The sequence below is a fragment of the Temnothorax americanus genome, unplaced genomic scaffold (assembly GCF_048541705.1).
Source record: "Temnothorax americanus isolate GAGA-0224 unplaced genomic scaffold, ASM4854170v1 Scaffold48, whole genome shotgun sequence".
In the NCBI taxonomy this organism is placed as follows: domain Eukaryota; kingdom Metazoa; phylum Arthropoda; class Insecta; order Hymenoptera; family Formicidae; genus Temnothorax; species Temnothorax americanus.
The window spans coordinates 908,716-927,432 of NW_027509635.1; the positions used below are offsets into that span (position 1 = coordinate 908,716).

General features: G+C 41.7%; 3 protein-coding genes across 3 annotated transcripts; all 3 read right to left on the bottom strand.

The window, feature by feature from the left end:
* Window positions 1-88: 88 nt before the first annotated feature.
* Window positions 89-2,010, bottom strand: Ppcdc (phosphopantothenoylcysteine decarboxylase). Its single transcript, XM_077417239.1, has 2 exons — window positions 1,319-2,010; window positions 89-890 (listed from the first exon to the last, which is right to left on the bottom strand). Exons 1-2 carry the CDS (start codon window positions 1,742-1,744, stop codon window positions 726-728), a joined length of 591 nt encoding a protein of 196 aa, XP_077273365.1. The 5' UTR covers window positions 1,745-2,010; the 3' UTR covers window positions 89-725.
* A 199-nt stretch (window positions 2,011-2,209) lies between these two features.
* Window positions 2,210-2,809, bottom strand: LOC143903559 (cytochrome c oxidase assembly protein COX19). Its single transcript, XM_077417243.1, has one exon. The coding sequence runs from the start codon at window positions 2,668-2,670 to the stop codon at window positions 2,407-2,409; it is 264 nt and encodes an 87-aa protein (XP_077273369.1). The 5' UTR covers window positions 2,671-2,809; the 3' UTR covers window positions 2,210-2,406.
* Window positions 2,810-5,738: 2,929 nt separating this feature from the next.
* LOC143903525 (uncharacterized) lies at window positions 5,739-11,027 on the bottom strand. Its single transcript, XM_077417172.1, has one exon. The coding sequence runs from the start codon at window positions 11,025-11,027 to the stop codon at window positions 5,739-5,741; it is 5,289 nt and encodes a 1,762-aa protein (XP_077273298.1).
* Between the last annotated feature and the right edge of the window lie 7,690 nt (window positions 11,028-18,717).

Here is an 18,717-nt window from a genome sequence, read left to right on the forward strand (position 1 = left end):
CACCGCAGAAAATTTCTGATTTTTAGCCTTACGTACGCATCACTGAAAAAAATGTTAATTGTAAGGTGAGGAAAGCAGAAAGAACGCCTTGTATATTTGTAATTCATATATATATATATTGTTCATATATTTAACAAAAGCATTGTACATATTCCAGCGGATCAACTTTAGGATATGTCAACAGAATTTTTCCTTTTCTTTAGAGCATTTTTATACATCGCATTTCAACTGGACAGATAAAATTACGATTATCTCGTTTGTTCCTCACGGTACGATTGATTTATTCCAGGTTGAGCAAAGAATATGACGACCATGATGCGTTCAAACTCAGATATCGCTGTTCGCGTATAACTACGTAGGTTCCTACCTAACAATGACCTAACGATGACGTAGTTCGTCCTATAAGAGCAACGAAAGAATGAAATTCTCAGTGAACAACGTAACTCGAGAAAAATTTATTAATGTTTTCGCTAATAAACGTAAATTCTTGATTACACGATCCGTATACGGGTTCGAAAGATTCGGGTCTTAGGCTCCTCCCAATTTTTTATTAAAGATAAGCGACATCTTGGCGCGTATCTTTATTAATCATTATAAGCGTATGTTCGAATCGCACCATAGCGCGTCTTTGGAGATCCAGATATCGGCACTCACGACGTGACAGAGCTTCATCGATACTCGCGTCGTCGACGAGGCTCGCACGAGGAGGCCGATCTCAGCCGCTGCTAGGGACACAGATCCGACTGATCCATCCAGGGATTCAAGGCTCGCAGAACGGATCGCACGATCGTGTCTACCTCGGCCATCGCGCCCATTCCCGAATCGCCGCACATTAGCATCTTGGTTATGCAATGCACCTCCTTGTAGCCCCAGGATTTGAGAAGCGATACCTGAGAAAGCACAAAACTCCATGACTCTCTTTGTTAAGAAAAAAGAAAAATAGAAAAAAGAAAAATAGAAAAATTATATGACAGAAAAAATTTAATGTCTACGTTTATCTTTGACTATTATACTCTTCTTTATCTCTTTTTATTAGAATTTTTCTAACATTGTTATTGGTTTAATTCAGTTTTTCATTTTTAATGATGCAATTTCAACATACAAATATCTGCACGAATTGAATTTAATTCAATTTAAGTAAATAGTATACAAGGTGTTTCTTAAATACAAAAAATTAAAGGGGACATTCCTCCCTGTATGTGATTATTTTTTCCGCAAATGTATATAAAAAGGATCATATACTTCATCTATTTATTTGTTTTAACAGTAGAAATTTTATTCTCTTATTTTAATTTATGCGCTATTCTTTTCATCTCACTTGAGGCATTGTAATTGGATGCTCCCACATCTTGGTGTTCATAGCTGGGCAGAAGAGGAACGGCTTGGCAGGGTCCCATGCGCGTGCCACGCAGGTAACGATATTGTCGCATATGCCACTGGCAATCTTGCCCAGAGTGTTGGCATCCAACGGTGCTATCACGAACACGTCCGCCCATTTCACCAGGTCTACGTGCAGCACCGGATCGCCGCGGTCCTGCCAAGCGGCCCACTCCACCGTGTCGGACAAGACCTGGATCTCAGGCGGCAGCTGGGCGTCTTTCAGGAAGTGCTTAGCTCTCTCCGTCACGACCACCCTCACCTCCAGATTGTTCTGTCGCAGCATCTCCACCAGCTGCGGCAGCTTGATCGTGGCGACGCTACCGGTGCAGCCTATCAGTACTCTCTTCCTGGAGGAGCTCGCCATTTTCTTCACCTTTGCGTTGTCTCCCGTTCTACGTCAGTCTGGACTCTGCAGTAAAATCTGATAGACTCTCAGTTTTCAACGTGATAAATATCGAAACTCTCTATTTTATTTATGGGATAATTGCTCTCTTAGGCTACTTGGGTTGCAACACAATCCAGCCGCATAACAAGCTACAGGGATATCTTTATGTTAAAGCTCAAGAAACCCAACCCAACGAGTGGTCAAGCGATATAACTTAATTCTCAATCTTCCTTCTTATGAAAATAAAAGGTAGATATACGCAATTTTTAGTATCGTTCAGTTCTCTCTTTCTCCCTTTAAATTGGTCTCTTATTAAACCTATTGTTCTTATTGTTACTTCTTTCTCAACAACACTGGCATAGAGGAAGTTCTTGTTGCACCCTGGCTGGCAGTGCGTATTCTTGCTTGAACACACTAATTCACCAAACTCTATATAGTCTGGTGTCCTATTTACATCGAAAGTTTTAAGAGCACCGATTAGACTAGAGAGAGAGTGCACCAGGCATTCTCCGAGGAAAATCGGGATGAACAACGACAACGACGATAACGACGACGATGACCAAGATAATTCCCCTCCTTTCTTTTGAGATACACGGGATATCTTATCTCTGATCAGAATCTCTCAAGGACGATTATCGACGTTACGTTTCCTTGGCGCCCTCGATCTTGTCGGCAAAGCCGAGCTTGGACCAATCCTCACGCGCCATCAGGTCGTGGTCCATGCGGCAGCCAAGGTACTCCTTGGCGATGTCGCGGCACATCGTGTTCTGACTGCGATTCTCGACCAGGCAGCGCATGTACCTGATCATGGTGCTCTTGCAACGGCCCTCATGGTCCAGCGGGAAGCTGCCGCGCTCCGGTGGCGTCGGCGTAAACAGCCTCTGCGAGAACGTATACGCGGACATAATACGCCAACTGGCCAACTCCGTTCACTTCGACGCGCGGAAGATTACGCGAGGGTGAGAACGAGAACGAGGATGGGCGACGGATACCTTCAGCCCCCTCGAAGGTTCGCCATCTTGTTCTCCCCTCCTCCTCCTAATCCCTACTCTCTACTCCCTACCCAAAGAGCACATGCCAAATCGCTACGAGCAAACGCCCCAGGAAAACGAAATGGTCCTCAACGCCGTCTGTCCCCTGGTCCCCAGAAGTGACGAACTAACGCGGCTCACGTGACGAGCAATGCAGGAGTGGCGCTAATTTTGAACCTACGTTGTATTCCTATTTCTATGGCTCAACTTTAGACAACACCATGTCTAAAATTGGGACATAAGACACGTCTTAAAAGACGTCATTATAAGATGTTTTTAAGACATTATTATTACATAAAACGTTTCAAAGATGTCTTTAAGACGTACTTTTACGTCTCGATTTTGGGCATGCGTGCTGTTTGGGAATTTACACCGAACGTTTGATACGCGTATAGTACTATATTCGTACTAAATTGATTTAGTTTATCCTCTTTTAAAACGCGAACCATTCTACAAAAATGTATATTATATCTCATCCAAACATTTATCGATGTACTGCATTCAACGAGCCATGTATGTTATAGATCCCTCTGCAGTGCGTCAAAGTCAAGATAATCACCTGTTGTTTCCGTTCTCTTATCTGATCAAATAAGTTATCAAATAAGAAAATTAGACGCAATTGAGGGGTATAATTATTCGTTTTGCCTACAAAAGTGTTTAGAGTACTTCAGCATCATCGCCCTTTCTTGCGGATTTCGATTTCCTTATGTCAGAACAACAGAATTGGACATTACCTCTGTACGGGGACCTGATGGAAACGTTGCTTTAACAAGCAAAAGGACAAGAAGGTAAAGTTGATAACTAATTATTTGATTTAATTTTTGCGATTTATTCTACATATTTATTATATTTCTCTTTCCACACAACGATAAAAATTGGAGAAATAAACTCAATATATATAAAATCGCTTGAATAAATGACTACAATATATAGATACAAATATAGAATTATGCATTAATGAAATGTAATAAGTATTTAAAATTTGAGAGTGATAATTTGTCTTAACAGATTTGTAGTATGCAAAACTGTAATCTTTCAAATACTAACTAATTTTTCTCTATTTAATCATTCTATATATAAATGCAAAATGACTAATGTTTTGTTTTATTATTTTATACATAAATGCAAAACGGCTAATGTTTTCTTGTTATTAATCATTCTACTATATAGAAGTGTAAAACGCGACTAACATAAGATCAATGGATAACAATGTTGCGGATTCTGAAAGAATTTTATCAACGATCAAAGGTGCCGAGTCACTTAAACCAACGAAAGACGAAATAGACGCTAAGGACGAGTAATTATATTCACCTAGCATCCATGCAGTGTTGGGCAAAATTTATTTTGAATAACGAAGAAAAAATAACGAATAAAATAAATGTATTCGTTATTCGTGAATAACGAATAATCGAATTATTCGTTATTCGAATAAAATAATCACGAATAATTTATTTGTAATTCATCATTTTTATTCGAAGAATGTAACGAATAAAAAAAAATCGATAACGAAAAATGATGCACAGAGTAAAAATTAAAGTCCTCACTCGTGAATGTAAAATTGTAATATAATTTATTAATTAGTTAATTTATTAGTTAATCTATTAATATTAGTATTTTTAACATTAAATAAATTTAAAAAATTAAATTTTACAATCAATAAAATAAAAATTTAATTTAATAAAAATATGCAAAATACACAAGTGTCTCATTAACCTATCACATTAATCTTTGGGTTACAAATGTAAAACGTAACTTTTTACCCGACTTTAACCCGACATAACCTGTCAAACCGTTAAACTCTAACTTCGTTGAAGACCCCTAATATATTTGATACATTTTTATTTAAAAATTCTTTTAGAAGCGCACACGTTTTTCAAACATACTGCCTGATAATCGATGATATTTGGCTGTATTAATCATCGTAGCAAATAAAAGATCTAGAAACAAAACCGAAAATATTTGCTTTATGATCCTTATTTTTGTTTTTGTTTCTAGATCTTTCATTATCTAGGAGATCCAGACTCTCAGATATCTTATCTAGAAAAATATCCTACAATAAAGAAAGTTTTTATAAAATACAACACATTGATTCCTTCTTCGGCTCCGGTGGAGAGATTATTTTCATTTGCTACGATGATTAATACAGCCAAATATCATCGATTATCAGACAGTATGTTTGAAAAACGTGTACTTTTGAAAGCATTTTTAAATAAAAATGTATCAAATAAAAAATAAACTTTGATAATAATTACTTTTAAGTGATTTTTTTAAACCAACTAAAAGAAAAACATTCTGAAATCTACACTTTTGGGAAACTAGTTTGTTTCGGAATGCTATTGCTTGGAAAACACTCCGGGCGGAGCTGGTACTATCTTGTTAGAGACCGGGAATCGAGGAGGACGGACCACTAAGCGAAATGAGAGGGCCTGGTGTAGAGTTGTCACTTTTTTATTGTTCCTAATACAGATACTTGACGAAATCAGAGTCAATATCGATCGAAGTAATTATTCGCGCCATTCAAGATAGCTCGCAAGACGAAACGATCGACAAACGAAGTCGTTCAATATACTTGGTTTCCGAAGAGCTGTCGCGTAACAGTGTATTGAAAGCGCTCCGAAAGCAAACTGTTTATGCTCGAGTTCGAACGCCCGAACGCGTGTGTTTATGTCGATCATCTTATTCGAGGTGAGGCTCCACGTGAACATCGCATGTTCCACGCGATATCGTACCGAGCTGGGAAACTCTCCGGATCGCAGGCACCGCCGGAACGCGACAGATCGGAAACAATAATAATAACGCGAGATATACCGGGACGCTTCTTCATTTCGTTTACCTTAGCTTTAATTTTCAAATCATTCCGGAACATACCGCCCGCCTCGAATGCTCGCATTCGAAAATATATATCCATATATAATGTCGCATTAAGTACAAAGACTCTATCGCTAGCTACAGTGAGTCGCGGAAGTCACCTCGACTCCGCTCGTGTCACACGGCTCAGACTCAACGCCGCCCGCCATGGCGGAATCTTGTGTAGAATTTATATCAATAGGAAGAAAGCACAATTTGGTAATTGGGCGTTTGTACTGAGAACGCGCGGTTTGAATCGTGACGACACGGGTGAGGCCATCGTCGCCGGGATGACAAGCCGTTATGCGGCCAAGCTCCCATTGACATGGAGGCGCGAGCGCGTTTCTTAGGAGCACCATTTGACCGACCTGAGCGAGCTTATGCGCGACCCTCCACTTGGGCCTCTGCTGCAAGTTAAGGAGATAGTCATTCGACCACGATTTCCAGAATTGTTCGGTAATTCGCTGTATTAATTGCCATCGCGACAATCGGGTCTCGTTGATCTCGAGAACGCTGGGTTCAGGGACAGCCATAAGAGGTCCTCCGATAAGGAAATGACCGGGAGTTAAAACCTGGTAGTCGTCTAGGTTCTCGGACACCGCCGCGATTGGACGGGAATTTAGGCAAGCCTCGATGCGACACAACACGGTAGCGAGCTCCTCGAACGTCAGCGTGTATGACCCGACACAGCGTTTAAGGTGATACTTAACACTGCGTACTGCGGCTTCCCACAGCCCTCCGAAATGTGGAGCGGAGGGTGGTAGGAAGTGCCAGGCAGTGCCTTCGGTAGCCAAGTGATTCAGAAAATTCGGATCCTTGGTAGTAAGTTTTATCGCGGTGGTTAGTTCACGATCGGCACCCTGAAAGGTAGTACCATTATCTGAGTATATGGACGTAGGGCGTCCGCGACGAGATACGAAGCGAGACAAGGCGGCAAGGAAAGCGGGGGAGGAGTAATCGCTGACGAGCTCCAGGTGGATCGCTCTCGTGGTCATACAAATAAAAACAGAGATATAGGCCTTATGAGCCTTATTGCCGCGTCCTTTCGCAGTACGTACAGAAACGGGGCCGGCGTAGTCGACGCCGGTGTGAACGAATGCTCGGACGGAGCGGTTTACGCGAACGCCTGGGAGGTCGCCCATGAGCTCGCTTGGAATTGGTGCTAGTTCTCGCGTGCAAATAACGCACTTATACAAGACGGCGCGGACGAGTGAGCGCGCGCGGAGGATCCAATACTTTTGGCGAAGCAACGCTAGCGTCAATTGCGAGCCAGCGTGAAGCGCTCGTACATGAGTATCGCGAATCAACAATCTCACTAATGGGTGGTCCCTTAGGACGATTGGGTGTCGAGTGGTTTCCGAGATGTTCGCATTACGCAGTCGACCGCCGACGCGAATAAGCTTTTGATTGTCGAGGAACGGGTTTAGCGGAAGCAGGGAGCTGGATTTTGGAATAGGCACGGCGTTTGTTAGGGAGGTTATTTCGTTTAGAAACAGATCGGCTTGAATGGACTGTAGCCAGAAGTTTTCCGCGAATTCGACTTCGACAGGCAGTAGTGCGATGGAAGGCGGAGAGATAACGAATGGATCTTGCTGCTGGGATCGGATGTTGCGGACGAATCGCTGGATGTAAGCGGTGACGCGTAGCAATTTCGACCATGATGAGTACCGTTTCGATAAGTCCCATGAGGGGGTGACCGTCGTGGTATGTGCTGTCGACGTAGGCGGTCGTTCTTCGAGAGTGGTTTTTGTTGCTTCTGGTAGGACGTCTTTTGGCCATTGTTCGGGTGGCTGGATAAGCCAGGAGGGACCTGACCACCATAGGTAATTTGCGGCTAGCTCGGCGGGAGAAATACCGCGGGATGCGCAATCGGCAGGATTCTCATCTGAGGAGACATGACTCCAGGAGGTGTTTGGGAGTGACGTTTGGATGTCTGCGACACGATTCGCCACGAAAGTTTTCCAGCAGGCCGGTGAGCAACTCAGCCAGGCCAGAACTACTTGGGAGTCGGTCCAGCAATATGTCGGTGTATACGACATATCGAGCGATCGACAAACGAATAGGAGGAGTCGGGCAAGCAATTGGAATGCACAGAGTTCCAGTCTCGGGACGCTCATGGTCTTCAGCGGAGCGACCTTGGATTTTGCGGCCAGCATCGTCACAGTCACCGTACCGTCCATCGACACGGTGCGCATGTAGACTACCGCCGCATAGGCCGTGGTGGAAGCGTCGGAAAATCCATGTAACGCCTGGTCGAGTGTATGAGGGCCGTATTGAGTCCAGCGTGGGATGGTGATTTTTTCCAGTTCCGGAAGTTGCTCGTAGTAGCGGCGCCATTGCGTAAGAAGGTCGGACGGAACTGGTTCGTCCCAACTGCACTTCGACGCCCACAGTTGTTGCATAAAAATTTTTGCCCGAATAACAACTGGAGTAGCCCATCCGAGTGGATCGAACAATTTGGCAATCTCGGATAGAATTTTACGCTTGGTATCTCCCAGAGTGGGTGATCCTTTTACTTGAAACTGGAAGACATCGCGGTTCGGGTTCCAACTGAGGCCGAGGATTTTTATTCTTTCATCTTCGCGAAGTTCTCGAGCTTGAGCAAGGCCGTGATCAGCAGGGTCGATGTCATCGAGGAGGTCAGATGAGTTGCTCGCCCACTTACGCAGAGTGAATCCACCTTTCGCCATGATCGCAACGACTTGATCGCGAGTCTGCCGCGCGAGGGTTTGGTCATCCGCACCAAAGGTAAAATCGTCGATGTATCGTTTTCGTTGAAACACCGGAATGGCGAGTGGAAACGCAGCTCCGTGGTCGACGACGAGTTGTAATGTGACTTTCAGTGCCAAGAACGGGGCAGCGGCAGTACCATATGTGACCGTGCCTAAGCGATAGGCCAAAACGGGGGAGTCGGGATCGGGCCGCCAGAAAATCCGTTGGTAGTCACAATCGAGGGGATTTACCAGAATCTGTCGGTACATTTTAGTCACATCAGCAGAATAGACGTAGCGATACAGACGCCACTGCAGGGTGACGGCAGCGAGATTCGTTTGTAGCTTAGGGCCGACAAGGAGGTGGTCGTTAAGAGAGGTGCCGTTGGTGGTTGGACTTGACGCGTTGAATACAACACGAATTCGCGTCGTTGTGCTACCCTCCCGGAAGACAGCGTGATGAGGGATGTAGACGATCTGTGTCGGATCAGTCGACTCCTCGTTGTCAGGAACTAGTTGCATATGCTCCAGATCGGCATATTCCTTTAAGAAATCGTGATATTCGGCGGCTTTAGCTGGCTCTCGTTTTAAACGATTTTCTGCGCGAAGGTAACTTTGGAGAGCCGACCGGCTAGACTCTCCTATGGAAATCGGAGGTCCCTTTTTAAAGGGTAATCGGACAACGTAGCGACCGTCGGGATTTCGGTAATGTGTGCGGAGAAAATGCTCCTCGCACGCTTGGTCCTCAGGAGTTAATTGGGACGTGCGGGGAATTTCTTCCACCTCCCAGAAGCGTCGAATGTTGAAATCGAGATCTTCATCCACTGAGGCATGATGTACGTCGATCCTTTGGCTCGAACGCGCTCCTCCCGTTGGGCCGGAGATAATCCAGCCTAACACCGTATTTTGGGCTATTGGCTCGTTCGCGGCGCCCTTCCGAACTCCGTCGAGAATTAAGGAGCCGAATAGTTCGGCACCAATGAGAACGTCAATCGGAGCGGATCCCGCGAAGTCCTGATCGGCGAGGGTGAGGTCCTTTAAATGGGGCCAGTTCATCGGAGCGTCAATACGGTTAGGCAAATACCGCGTTAAGGATTTTAAAATTAAGGCGGAAATGGAATATACCGGACTGACGGACGTACTTGGAGTAATAGTGATGGTAGCTGCTTGTCGAACTGAAGTGTGCGTCTCCCCGATACCGGTTACAATGATGGACGTGCGAGTTTTCGGAATGCGCAACGACTGGGCTAAGTTTTCGGTTATAAACGATGCCGCGGATCCTTGATCGATTAAAGCGCGCACGGTTTGACATCGACCTTGCTCCGAGTAGACTCGAACTCGCGCGGTCGCAAGGAGAATCGGCTGGGTGGACGGAACGGACTTGGCAACAACATGAGAGGCGATACCGGTTTGGGAAGCTTCGCTTGTAGGAGGGGAGGGGGATGCGTCACTGTCGGATTGTTTCGCAATTTCCGGAAAATGCAGCAATGTGTGATGCTTCTTCTGACATTGCTTACACGAGTGAGGGCTCGTGCATTCCTTTGCTTGATGCTTTGCACTAAAACAATTTAAGCATCTTTTGCATTTCTTAACGAGCTCGTGTCTTTGAGTCGGCGTTTTATTGAGAAATTCGGAGCATTGGTACAAGAGGTGTTGCGCGGCGCACACAGGACATGAAAGCTTCGTAGCGCTCGCAGCGTGGGATGCTATCGCCTTCGGCTTCGCTTTATTTTTTGCCGCCGCGTCGGCCGGTTTTTCCGTCGCAAACGGTATTATCGAATCGAGGGCGCGGATGCGAGAATCCATAAACGCGTCTATTTCGGCGTAAGTCGGATAGTAAACGCTACTACCTAACGTAAGTTCCCATGCTTCACGCGAAGCGTTATCGAGTTTCTGCGTAATCAAGAATACGAGAATGTCGCTCCACTGATCCACCGGACGCGCTAAATTCCTCAAGGCCGCGGTCGCGGCATGTACTTTGTCTCGCAACGCACGCAATTCTTGAGCCGATTTCGCGGTGACATTGGGCAATGTAAACAGCTTGTTCAGATGAGTATTAATAAGACGCCGTTTATTTTCAAATCGCGACGAGAGAATTTGCCACGCGACATCAAAATTCTCGGACGTTAACGCTAAATGTTCGATGGATGCGCTCGCTTCACCCTTTAAACACGAGAATAAATGGTGTAGTCGTTGAACGTTTGACAAACTCGCCTCGCAAATAATCATCGAGTAGAATCGGTCTCGGAAGCTCTCCCACTTCTCGTACGATCCATCGAAGCTTGGTAGGGTGACCTTCGGCAGATTGAGCGCGGTATGCGATGGAAATTCTGGGGCCCGACTTACGTTTACGGAGGCATCCCGGGGTGGAAGAAGCTCACCGAGCTGCTCGTAGAGATAATCCAGCGCAGCATCGCAGCACTCCTCACAATGCTCGAATTCGCGATCGGTGAAGTAGGAGTATGACGCCTTGGTCGCGGCGTCGGTGATGACGTGCAGCTTCGTATCTAAAACTCGGCACTGTTCGAACCTCTCCTTGGTGCTTTCGATTCGCGCCTTGGTAGCTGCAGGGGTCATCTTCGCCTGTCCCAATTTTTTGAAATTCGAGATAGTATTCATAACGGAGTTGAATAATGAGCGCTGTTTGAGGAGCAGTTCTTCGAAGGACGACATCTTGGCGGCGATAGTGACTCAGACACGGTCACTCACAATTCACGCCAGCAGCCCACTTCACTGTTCACAAGACCTCAATCCCGATCCGGCTCGAAGGACCAAATGTTTCGGAATGCTATTGCTTGGAAAACACTCCGGGCGGAGCTGGTACTATCTTGTTAGAGACCGGGAATCGAGGAGGACGGACCACTAAGCGAAATGAGAGGGCCTGGTGTAGAGTTGTCACTTTTTTATTGTTCCTAATACAGATACTTGACGAAATCAGAGTCAATATCGATCGAAGTAATTATTCGCGCCATTCAAGATAGCTCGCAAGACGAAACGATCGACAAACGAAGTCGTTCAATATACTTGGTTTCCGAAGAGCTGTCGCGTAACAGTGTCTTGAAAGCGCTCCGAAAGCAAACTGTTTATGCTCGAGTTCGAACGCCCGAACGCGTGTGTTTATGTCGATCATCTTATTCGAGGTGAGGCTCCACGTGAACATCGCATGTTCCACGCGATATCGTACCGAGCTGGGAAACTCTCCGGATCGCAGGCACCGCCGGAACGCGACAGATCGGAAACAATAATAATAACGCGAGATATACCGGGACGCTTCTTCATTTCGTTTACCTTAGCTTTAATTTTCAAATCATTCCGGAACATAGTTGATTATGTAAGGAAGACCGGGGCTAACTCAACACCGGGGCAAATTTGACACTAGGCTTTTTGCCAATTTAAATCTATCGTAGAAACTTTGCCTTTTCTACTGTAAATGCGTCTTTATGTGCCAGTATTATCAACGGAGTTTGGTAACATTCTGAGTTATAGTGTAATTTTTAACGCGACATAAGCGTTTTTGTTAGTGAAAAGTAAAACAACCTAGTTTCCGAAGCGCGGATTTAGCTCGCGGCTGGTCAGGGTTCGGAGTAGGCGCGGAGGAAGACACAAGACTCGGTTAAAATATAATAAAACAAAATAAGGTATTTATTCAATTACGCGTGAATACATAGAGATGTTCGCGGGAGCGGTGAATATGTACAAAAGATCGCCGTCGTTGCTACGATAGCAACGGATTACAGCGATCGCGAAGTCGCTGGCTACGTGTGATAGATCGCGGGCGCGGTTTATAACGGCGGTGAAATGCAGATATCGCGGAATCGCTGAATACGTGTAATGGGTCGCGGGCGCGGTTTACAAGATACGTGTGATAGGTCGCGGACGCGGTTACAAGGTACGTGTAATAGATCGCGGACGCGGTTACAATACAGGTATCACAGAGCGTGCGGACGCCTGGTAAAGCGATGATGCACGGAGATCGCGGGGTTTTGCGGATCGGCGGGCGTGCGGGCTCGCTGAGGTATTTCGGCGCGGGTGACGCGGTATCGCAGGTTTGGGTATCGCGATTGGGCGTGATATCGAGCGGCTAAGACCCTTAGCGGAGATAGAGAAGTACTCTCTATTTCCTGGCGCCTCGATTCGTGTAGGCGGGAGGCAGCACCGGGTGGCCAAGACCCTTGGCGAGTAAGAGAAGAACTCTCTTACCCTGGTTCACTCCGGTGTCACAGGTGTTCGTATGGGATTTCGAGTCAACCGCCTAGATGCTTCACTCGGCAGAGGCAGAGAATACTCTCTACCCCCTGGTTGTTCGACTGTGGGATTTCGGGATTTCGAGTCAACCGCCTAGATGCTTCACTCGGCAGAGGCAGAGAATACTCTCTACCCCCTGGTTGTTCGACTGTGGGATTTCGGGATCCGTGAGCAGCGGAATCGGTCGGATCGGTTTGCTGGCTCACGGCGGAATGCGGAATCTGAAACCTAGCAACATTGCTCGGTTTATATACGCCCGCGGTGGCGTGTCGGCGTGGCGGGGGATACGCGACGGCAATCGCGCGCGCCGGGATGGAGCGGTGGAGCGTTCGGGAAGTACGGCGCCCCAACGCCGCGATTGCGTTCGGTGGCTCTCGGCCGTTTTCGGCACCGCTCGGCGCTCCGAGTCGGTTGCCGCGCTAAGTCCGTTTGCGGACTGATACGCGAGATGACTAGTTTAAAAAAGGGCACATCGTGCCTTGTCTCGCCCGGCGGGTGTTCGGCCGGGCGGCATCCGGCTGATGCTCGCCGGGAATGATGCGTTTTGGGGCGCATCGTTACAAAAGTAATATTTCTGTTCTCTCGAAAATGGTATACTCTTTCATCGAGCTTTTGGGCAAAATTAAGTGACGTACATACAGCAAAATTTCCTTAAGCAATTTTGTACCTGAAGGAACGCTCTTTAAATGTGTACCATTAAATTTGCTTGAAATTTTTAATTAATTGTTGAAAATTGCTTTTAAAAAAATTGTGTCGAGTTAGCCACGGTCTCCCTTACTTTTTTCATTAAATTTCTCTTTTTTATTTATAAATAAGATTAGTTTTTATGTTGTTTTTTATTTGATTAATTAAAACTAATGACACAGGTTTTTATTAAATTAAATTTTTATTTTATTGATTGTAAATTTATTTAATTTCTTTAGTTTTAATTATTTATTTAACATTAAAATACTAATTTTTTAATAAATTATAACTTTACGTTCACAAAATATTATCATTTGTTAACAAAATTTTTTATATATTTTGTTTTATTTTTGAATAAAAAATAACAAATAAAAATAACGAATAAACATATTGTTACGTCCTGTTGACTCCACGATTTCTTTCTTTCATGGAATCACTCATTTCATCATACGAAACAGACAGAAACCATAAAATAGCGGTTATCAATTGACGAAGCGGATGCACTCCAACTGTCATCGCTCAATAAATAGTAAATGACGAAACCTTCCAGAAGACTCGAGCCTAATAAAATAGGCAAATTATAGACTTGTTTGTCGCATTCCATCTATTGTAATTCTACGAAATAAAGCACAAAATTTCAATTATCTCGAAAATTCGTGGCAAAGAGCGCAATAAATTAAAAACGCCACAAGGATCTGGGTGACCTCTTGGGTCACGGGAGGGCTGATCTCACGCTTTTCCGTGAAACGCAGATTTGACCTAAGACCCACGCCTCGCGGCGATTGATAAAGTTAAGCCTCTGAAAGAGATTGTCAAAGGGCAAGATAATAACGTACCCGCCAATGAATAGCTGCTAATTAGAAATTGCTCATAAACAATAACGATTTTTGGGGAAACTCGCCACAAAATAGGCGGAAAATCAAAAACTACGTTACGATCAGAAGAAAACTCCACCAATCAAATTAGATTAAAACATAATCTCGCCTACATAATTTTGTATAAAAATCGCGACTTTGCGCACTTGGAGTCACTTCTGATCCAGTCCGAAACGTCCTGAAACTATATTTACCATAGCCGTATTTATCAATCATCAGCCAGCTGTACTCCTCGCTTAAGCGAAACCAGATTTCTGTCGCGTCGCGAGTAGATTCTGTGCCCGTGTCGATCACCCCGCAGTAACCGAAGGTCCGGACGAACTTACTAATAGTCACCACTGTCACCCGTTTCACGTCCGGAAGAATCTGCCGCAGTCACCTGATTCCCCGATAGCAACCGTCAACAGTAAGTCCGAGATACCCGCTCGGTTATCATCATACATCTCTACAGTATGTATATGTGTGTATACCGTATACGAGAACACACATATATATATAAATATATACAAATATAAATTCATTTTTAAAACTCCCCCCCCCCATTTTCGAATTCAAAATTATAAAATAATTTTAGTGAAGTCGCAAATTCATTGTTGCAAGTTTTTGGGAATAATTATCCGCAATCGGACAATTCGGAACAGACGCGCCCGCATAGTGGAGCGACAGCTCCTAGCTTCATTCTTAAAAAGCGAACGGTCCCCGCATATCGACCAACCTCTTCCCGATCCTCCGAATTTGTGTTACACCCGTACCAGAACAAATGTCATTCCACGCGCACACACCACACTCCCACGTACTTTATATATAACTAGATTTTTTGCCCGCGCTTTGCGCGGGCTTATAATCTATTCCCCTCTCCCCAAACTCACTCATTAATTAGAAGCACCTTTGATATTCTTTCTCCTCAAACTTTAACCTACATCTTCGAATTTTTTTTTAAATAAAAAATAATAGATAATATTATAGATGCAGAATAGCATAATATTTGTCAAATATTTCAAAAATGTAATCCCTTATATTAGTCTTTTATTTTTGCTCGCGCCTCGCGCGTTTTCACTCTCCGTTGACCCGCCATTATTAACTCTTTTTTATTTTCTTCCAATTTATTTTCTCTTTTCAAAATCATCAAAAAATTAGAAAAATTTTGGCACCGGTTTCAAGAAAATCAATCCATTAATGAAAAATTATCCATTAATAAAAAATTAAACTTATCCCCTAAAAATTAAAAAAATTTTAACACAATTTTTATTTTATAATATAATTCTTTAAGATTTGATGTCAATTAATTCCCGAAAAATTGGAAAAATTTTGTAACCGGTCTCCAAAAAAATCGGTAATAAAAAATTATACACTTTATAGCAATCCCCGGGAAATTTTTACCTCTATTTCATAAGTAATTTTTTAAGATTTGGTCAATTAATTGCCGAAAAATTGAAAAAATTTTGTAACTGGTTTCCCAAAAGATTGGTAACGAAAAATTACACTTTATAGCAAACCTCAGGAAATTCTACCTTTATTTCATATACAATTTTTTGAAATTCGGTCAATTAACTTCCGAGAAATTAGAAAAATTTTGTAACCGGTTTCCAAAAAAATCGGTAACGAAAAATTATCTATAAAAATTATCCATAAAAAAAATTCAGCTTGATATCTCAAAATTTACGGAAATTGGAGCAGAAATCGGAAACCCCTTTATTATTAGCAATTTTTCTATAAACTCATCGTAGCCATTCTCAAAAAATTATAAAATTTTGAAACCGGTTTTCAAAAAATCGATTATGAAAAATTATACACATTTTTACCATCCCCGAAAAATTAGGAAAATTTGGGCATTGTTTTTAAAAAAATAACAAAAAATTATCTAAAAAAATTCAGCTTATCTCAAAATTTGAGGAAATTAGAACAATCACGTACATTTTTTTAAACAAAAATTGGAAACCCCTTTTTCATTAGCAATTTTTCTAATTCTATTACATTTTTTAGTTCTTTCTACTCTTATATTTCATATATAATTCTTTAAGATTTGGTCAATTAATTCCAGAAAAATTGAAAATCTTTGTAACCAATATCCAAAAAAATTGGTAACAAAAAATTCTGAACCGGTTTCCAAAAAGATCGGTAACAAAAAATAATACACTTTATAGCACACCCCAGAAAATTCTACCTCTACTTCATATACAATTCTTTGAGATTCGGTCAATTAATTACCGAAAAATTGAAAAAATTTTGTAACCGACTTCCAAAAAAATTGGTAACGAAAAATTATACTTTTTATAGCACTCCCCGAAAAATTCTATCCCTGTTTTATATATAATTTTTTGAATTTCGGTCAGTTATTTCCCAAAAAATTAGAAAAATTAAAAAAACCGGTTTCCAGAAAATCGGTTATGAAAAATTATACACTGCAGCACTCCCCGGAAAATTCTACCCATGTTTCATATATAATTCTTTGAGATTCGGTCATATATTTCCTGAAAAATTGGAAAAATTAAAAAAACCGATTTCCAGAAAATCAAAAATTTCGGTACCAGCTTCCAAAAAAATCGGTAACAAAAAATTATACACTTTACAGCACTCCCCAGAAAATTCTACCCCTGTTTCATATATAATTCTTTGAGATTCGGTCGATTATTTCCCGAAAAATTATAAAAATTGAAAAAAAATCGGTTTCCAGAAAATTGTTAAAAAAAAACTATACACTTTATGGCACTCCCCGGGAAATTCTACCTCTGTTTCATATACAATTCTTTGAAATTTGGTCGATTATTTCCCGAAAAATTAGAAAAATTAAAAAAATCGGTTTCCAGAAAATCGGTAGCAAAAAACTATACACTTTATGGCATTCTCCGGGAAATTCTACCCCTATTTCATGTACCTTTGGTAAAAATTCGGTCCACTAACGAATGAGTAGTTCGCGGTCAGACAGACAGACATCCGGTACTTATATATATAAATAATGATTTTTAATTTGTAATAATATTTTGTTCTTTTTTGTAATAAATGTTCTAATTATTTGATAAATTAAACTCAATGTTTATTCCTTATAAATAAGACCTCACCTCTCACTACCTCCCTAAAATCGCACAAGGTCCGATCCCCGGTAATAGGGATATTATATCATTGACCGAAAACAGGACCGCGAGTGCACGAAAACTCTCAGTAGGCGTAATAGCGTCCCTTCTGAACGTTGACCCGCGACTGAAGTTTTCCTGAAAAGTGCATTTGACTCGAGGCACGCGCCATTCTAGCGTGAACCCGAGATACCATAAGATCTCGTTATACGTTTTCCCATACGTTACCCTCCCTTGGATAGCCTTTCCTTCGCTATCCGTCGAACCAATATACCTAAATTCCGGGGTTCTGACGTAACAATATTTAACTGTGAATAACGAATAATTTTAATGATGAATAATTCTATCAACGAATAAAGAATAACGAATAAAAAAATTATTCGTTATTCGTAATTGAATAAAAATTTATTCGAATAATGTACAACACTGCTTAGCATATATGACACAACTGAAGAGAGAGAATATATTACAAAAATATGTACCAATATTGACTTTTTACACAAAATTAGATAGAATTTCCCGTTTACTTTGTGTAAAATTTATATAACTTTAGTTTATATGATAAATTTTTTTAGTAAAAGTATATACTTACGGCTTTTCCTTTTTATTATACTTTAAAAGTTCATTATGCAAATTTTTGTAATTCTGTGTACCTTTCTAACAAAAAAATAATGATATATATGTCCATTTTTGTGTTAACATTTTATATATTGCAGGACAATGAATTTTCAAAGATTATAATTGTATCAAGCACAACTAAGCTGTAAATATAATTTAAGTGTAAATAAAACAACTTTATTATGTAAATTTTGGCAGTTTTATTTATATAACAATTAAAGTAATTTAAATCGACCGTAATTGGCAATATATAACGTCTTTACCAATATGAACATTGAAAAATACACCGTCGACGGAAGCGTCGGTTCTCCATCTTATAGTTGTTATTGCGATAAATATTACCACAGCCCCAGTGGTCGAATTGGCACGACACCCGCACGGTATACGGGAGGTTTCAGGTTCAAACCCTGGCTGGGGTAATATTTTTTCGCAATAAAAATTTAAACTATTGAATTTAGAAATTACATCAACTGACCAAAACCTATGGTCGAAGTTAATAATGTCTCGATGATGATCTGAAAATGTGCTGTGTGAATCCGACAAACCAAGTTGGCTCACGGTTTTTCAATGTTCATATCGGTAAAGACGTTATATATTGCCAGTTACGGTCGATTTAAATTACTTTAATTGTTATTCTATTCACTGGCAAAATAAATTTATTATTCTGTTTATTGATATACTTTGTATGTAAAAAATATCAAATAATAATTATATGAAATTAATTTATAAATAATTTATAAATTATAATTTTATATAATACCTATAATAATATGTAATAATTTAAACAATATATATATAAAATTTAAAAAATTATACATTAACATGCATTTATGACACTAAATAATATTTATTTTTAAAAAATCAAAAAAT

Coding starts and splice junctions, on each gene's coding strand:
- LOC143903559 (XM_077417243.1), bottom strand. CDS start 2,670: ATGTCCGCGTATACGTTCTCGCAGAGGCTGTTTACGCCGACGCCACCG.
- Ppcdc (XM_077417239.1), bottom strand. CDS start 1,744: ATGGCGAGCTCCTCCAGGAAGAGAGTACTGATAGGCTGCACCGGTAGC. Junction 891..1,318: donor ATCCAATTACAATGCCTCAA/GTGAGATGAAAA, acceptor GTGCTTTCTCAG/GTATCGCTTCTCAAATCCTG.
- LOC143903525 (XM_077417172.1), bottom strand. CDS start 11,027: ATGTCGTCCTTCGAAGAACTGCTCCTCAAACAGCGCTCATTATTCAAC.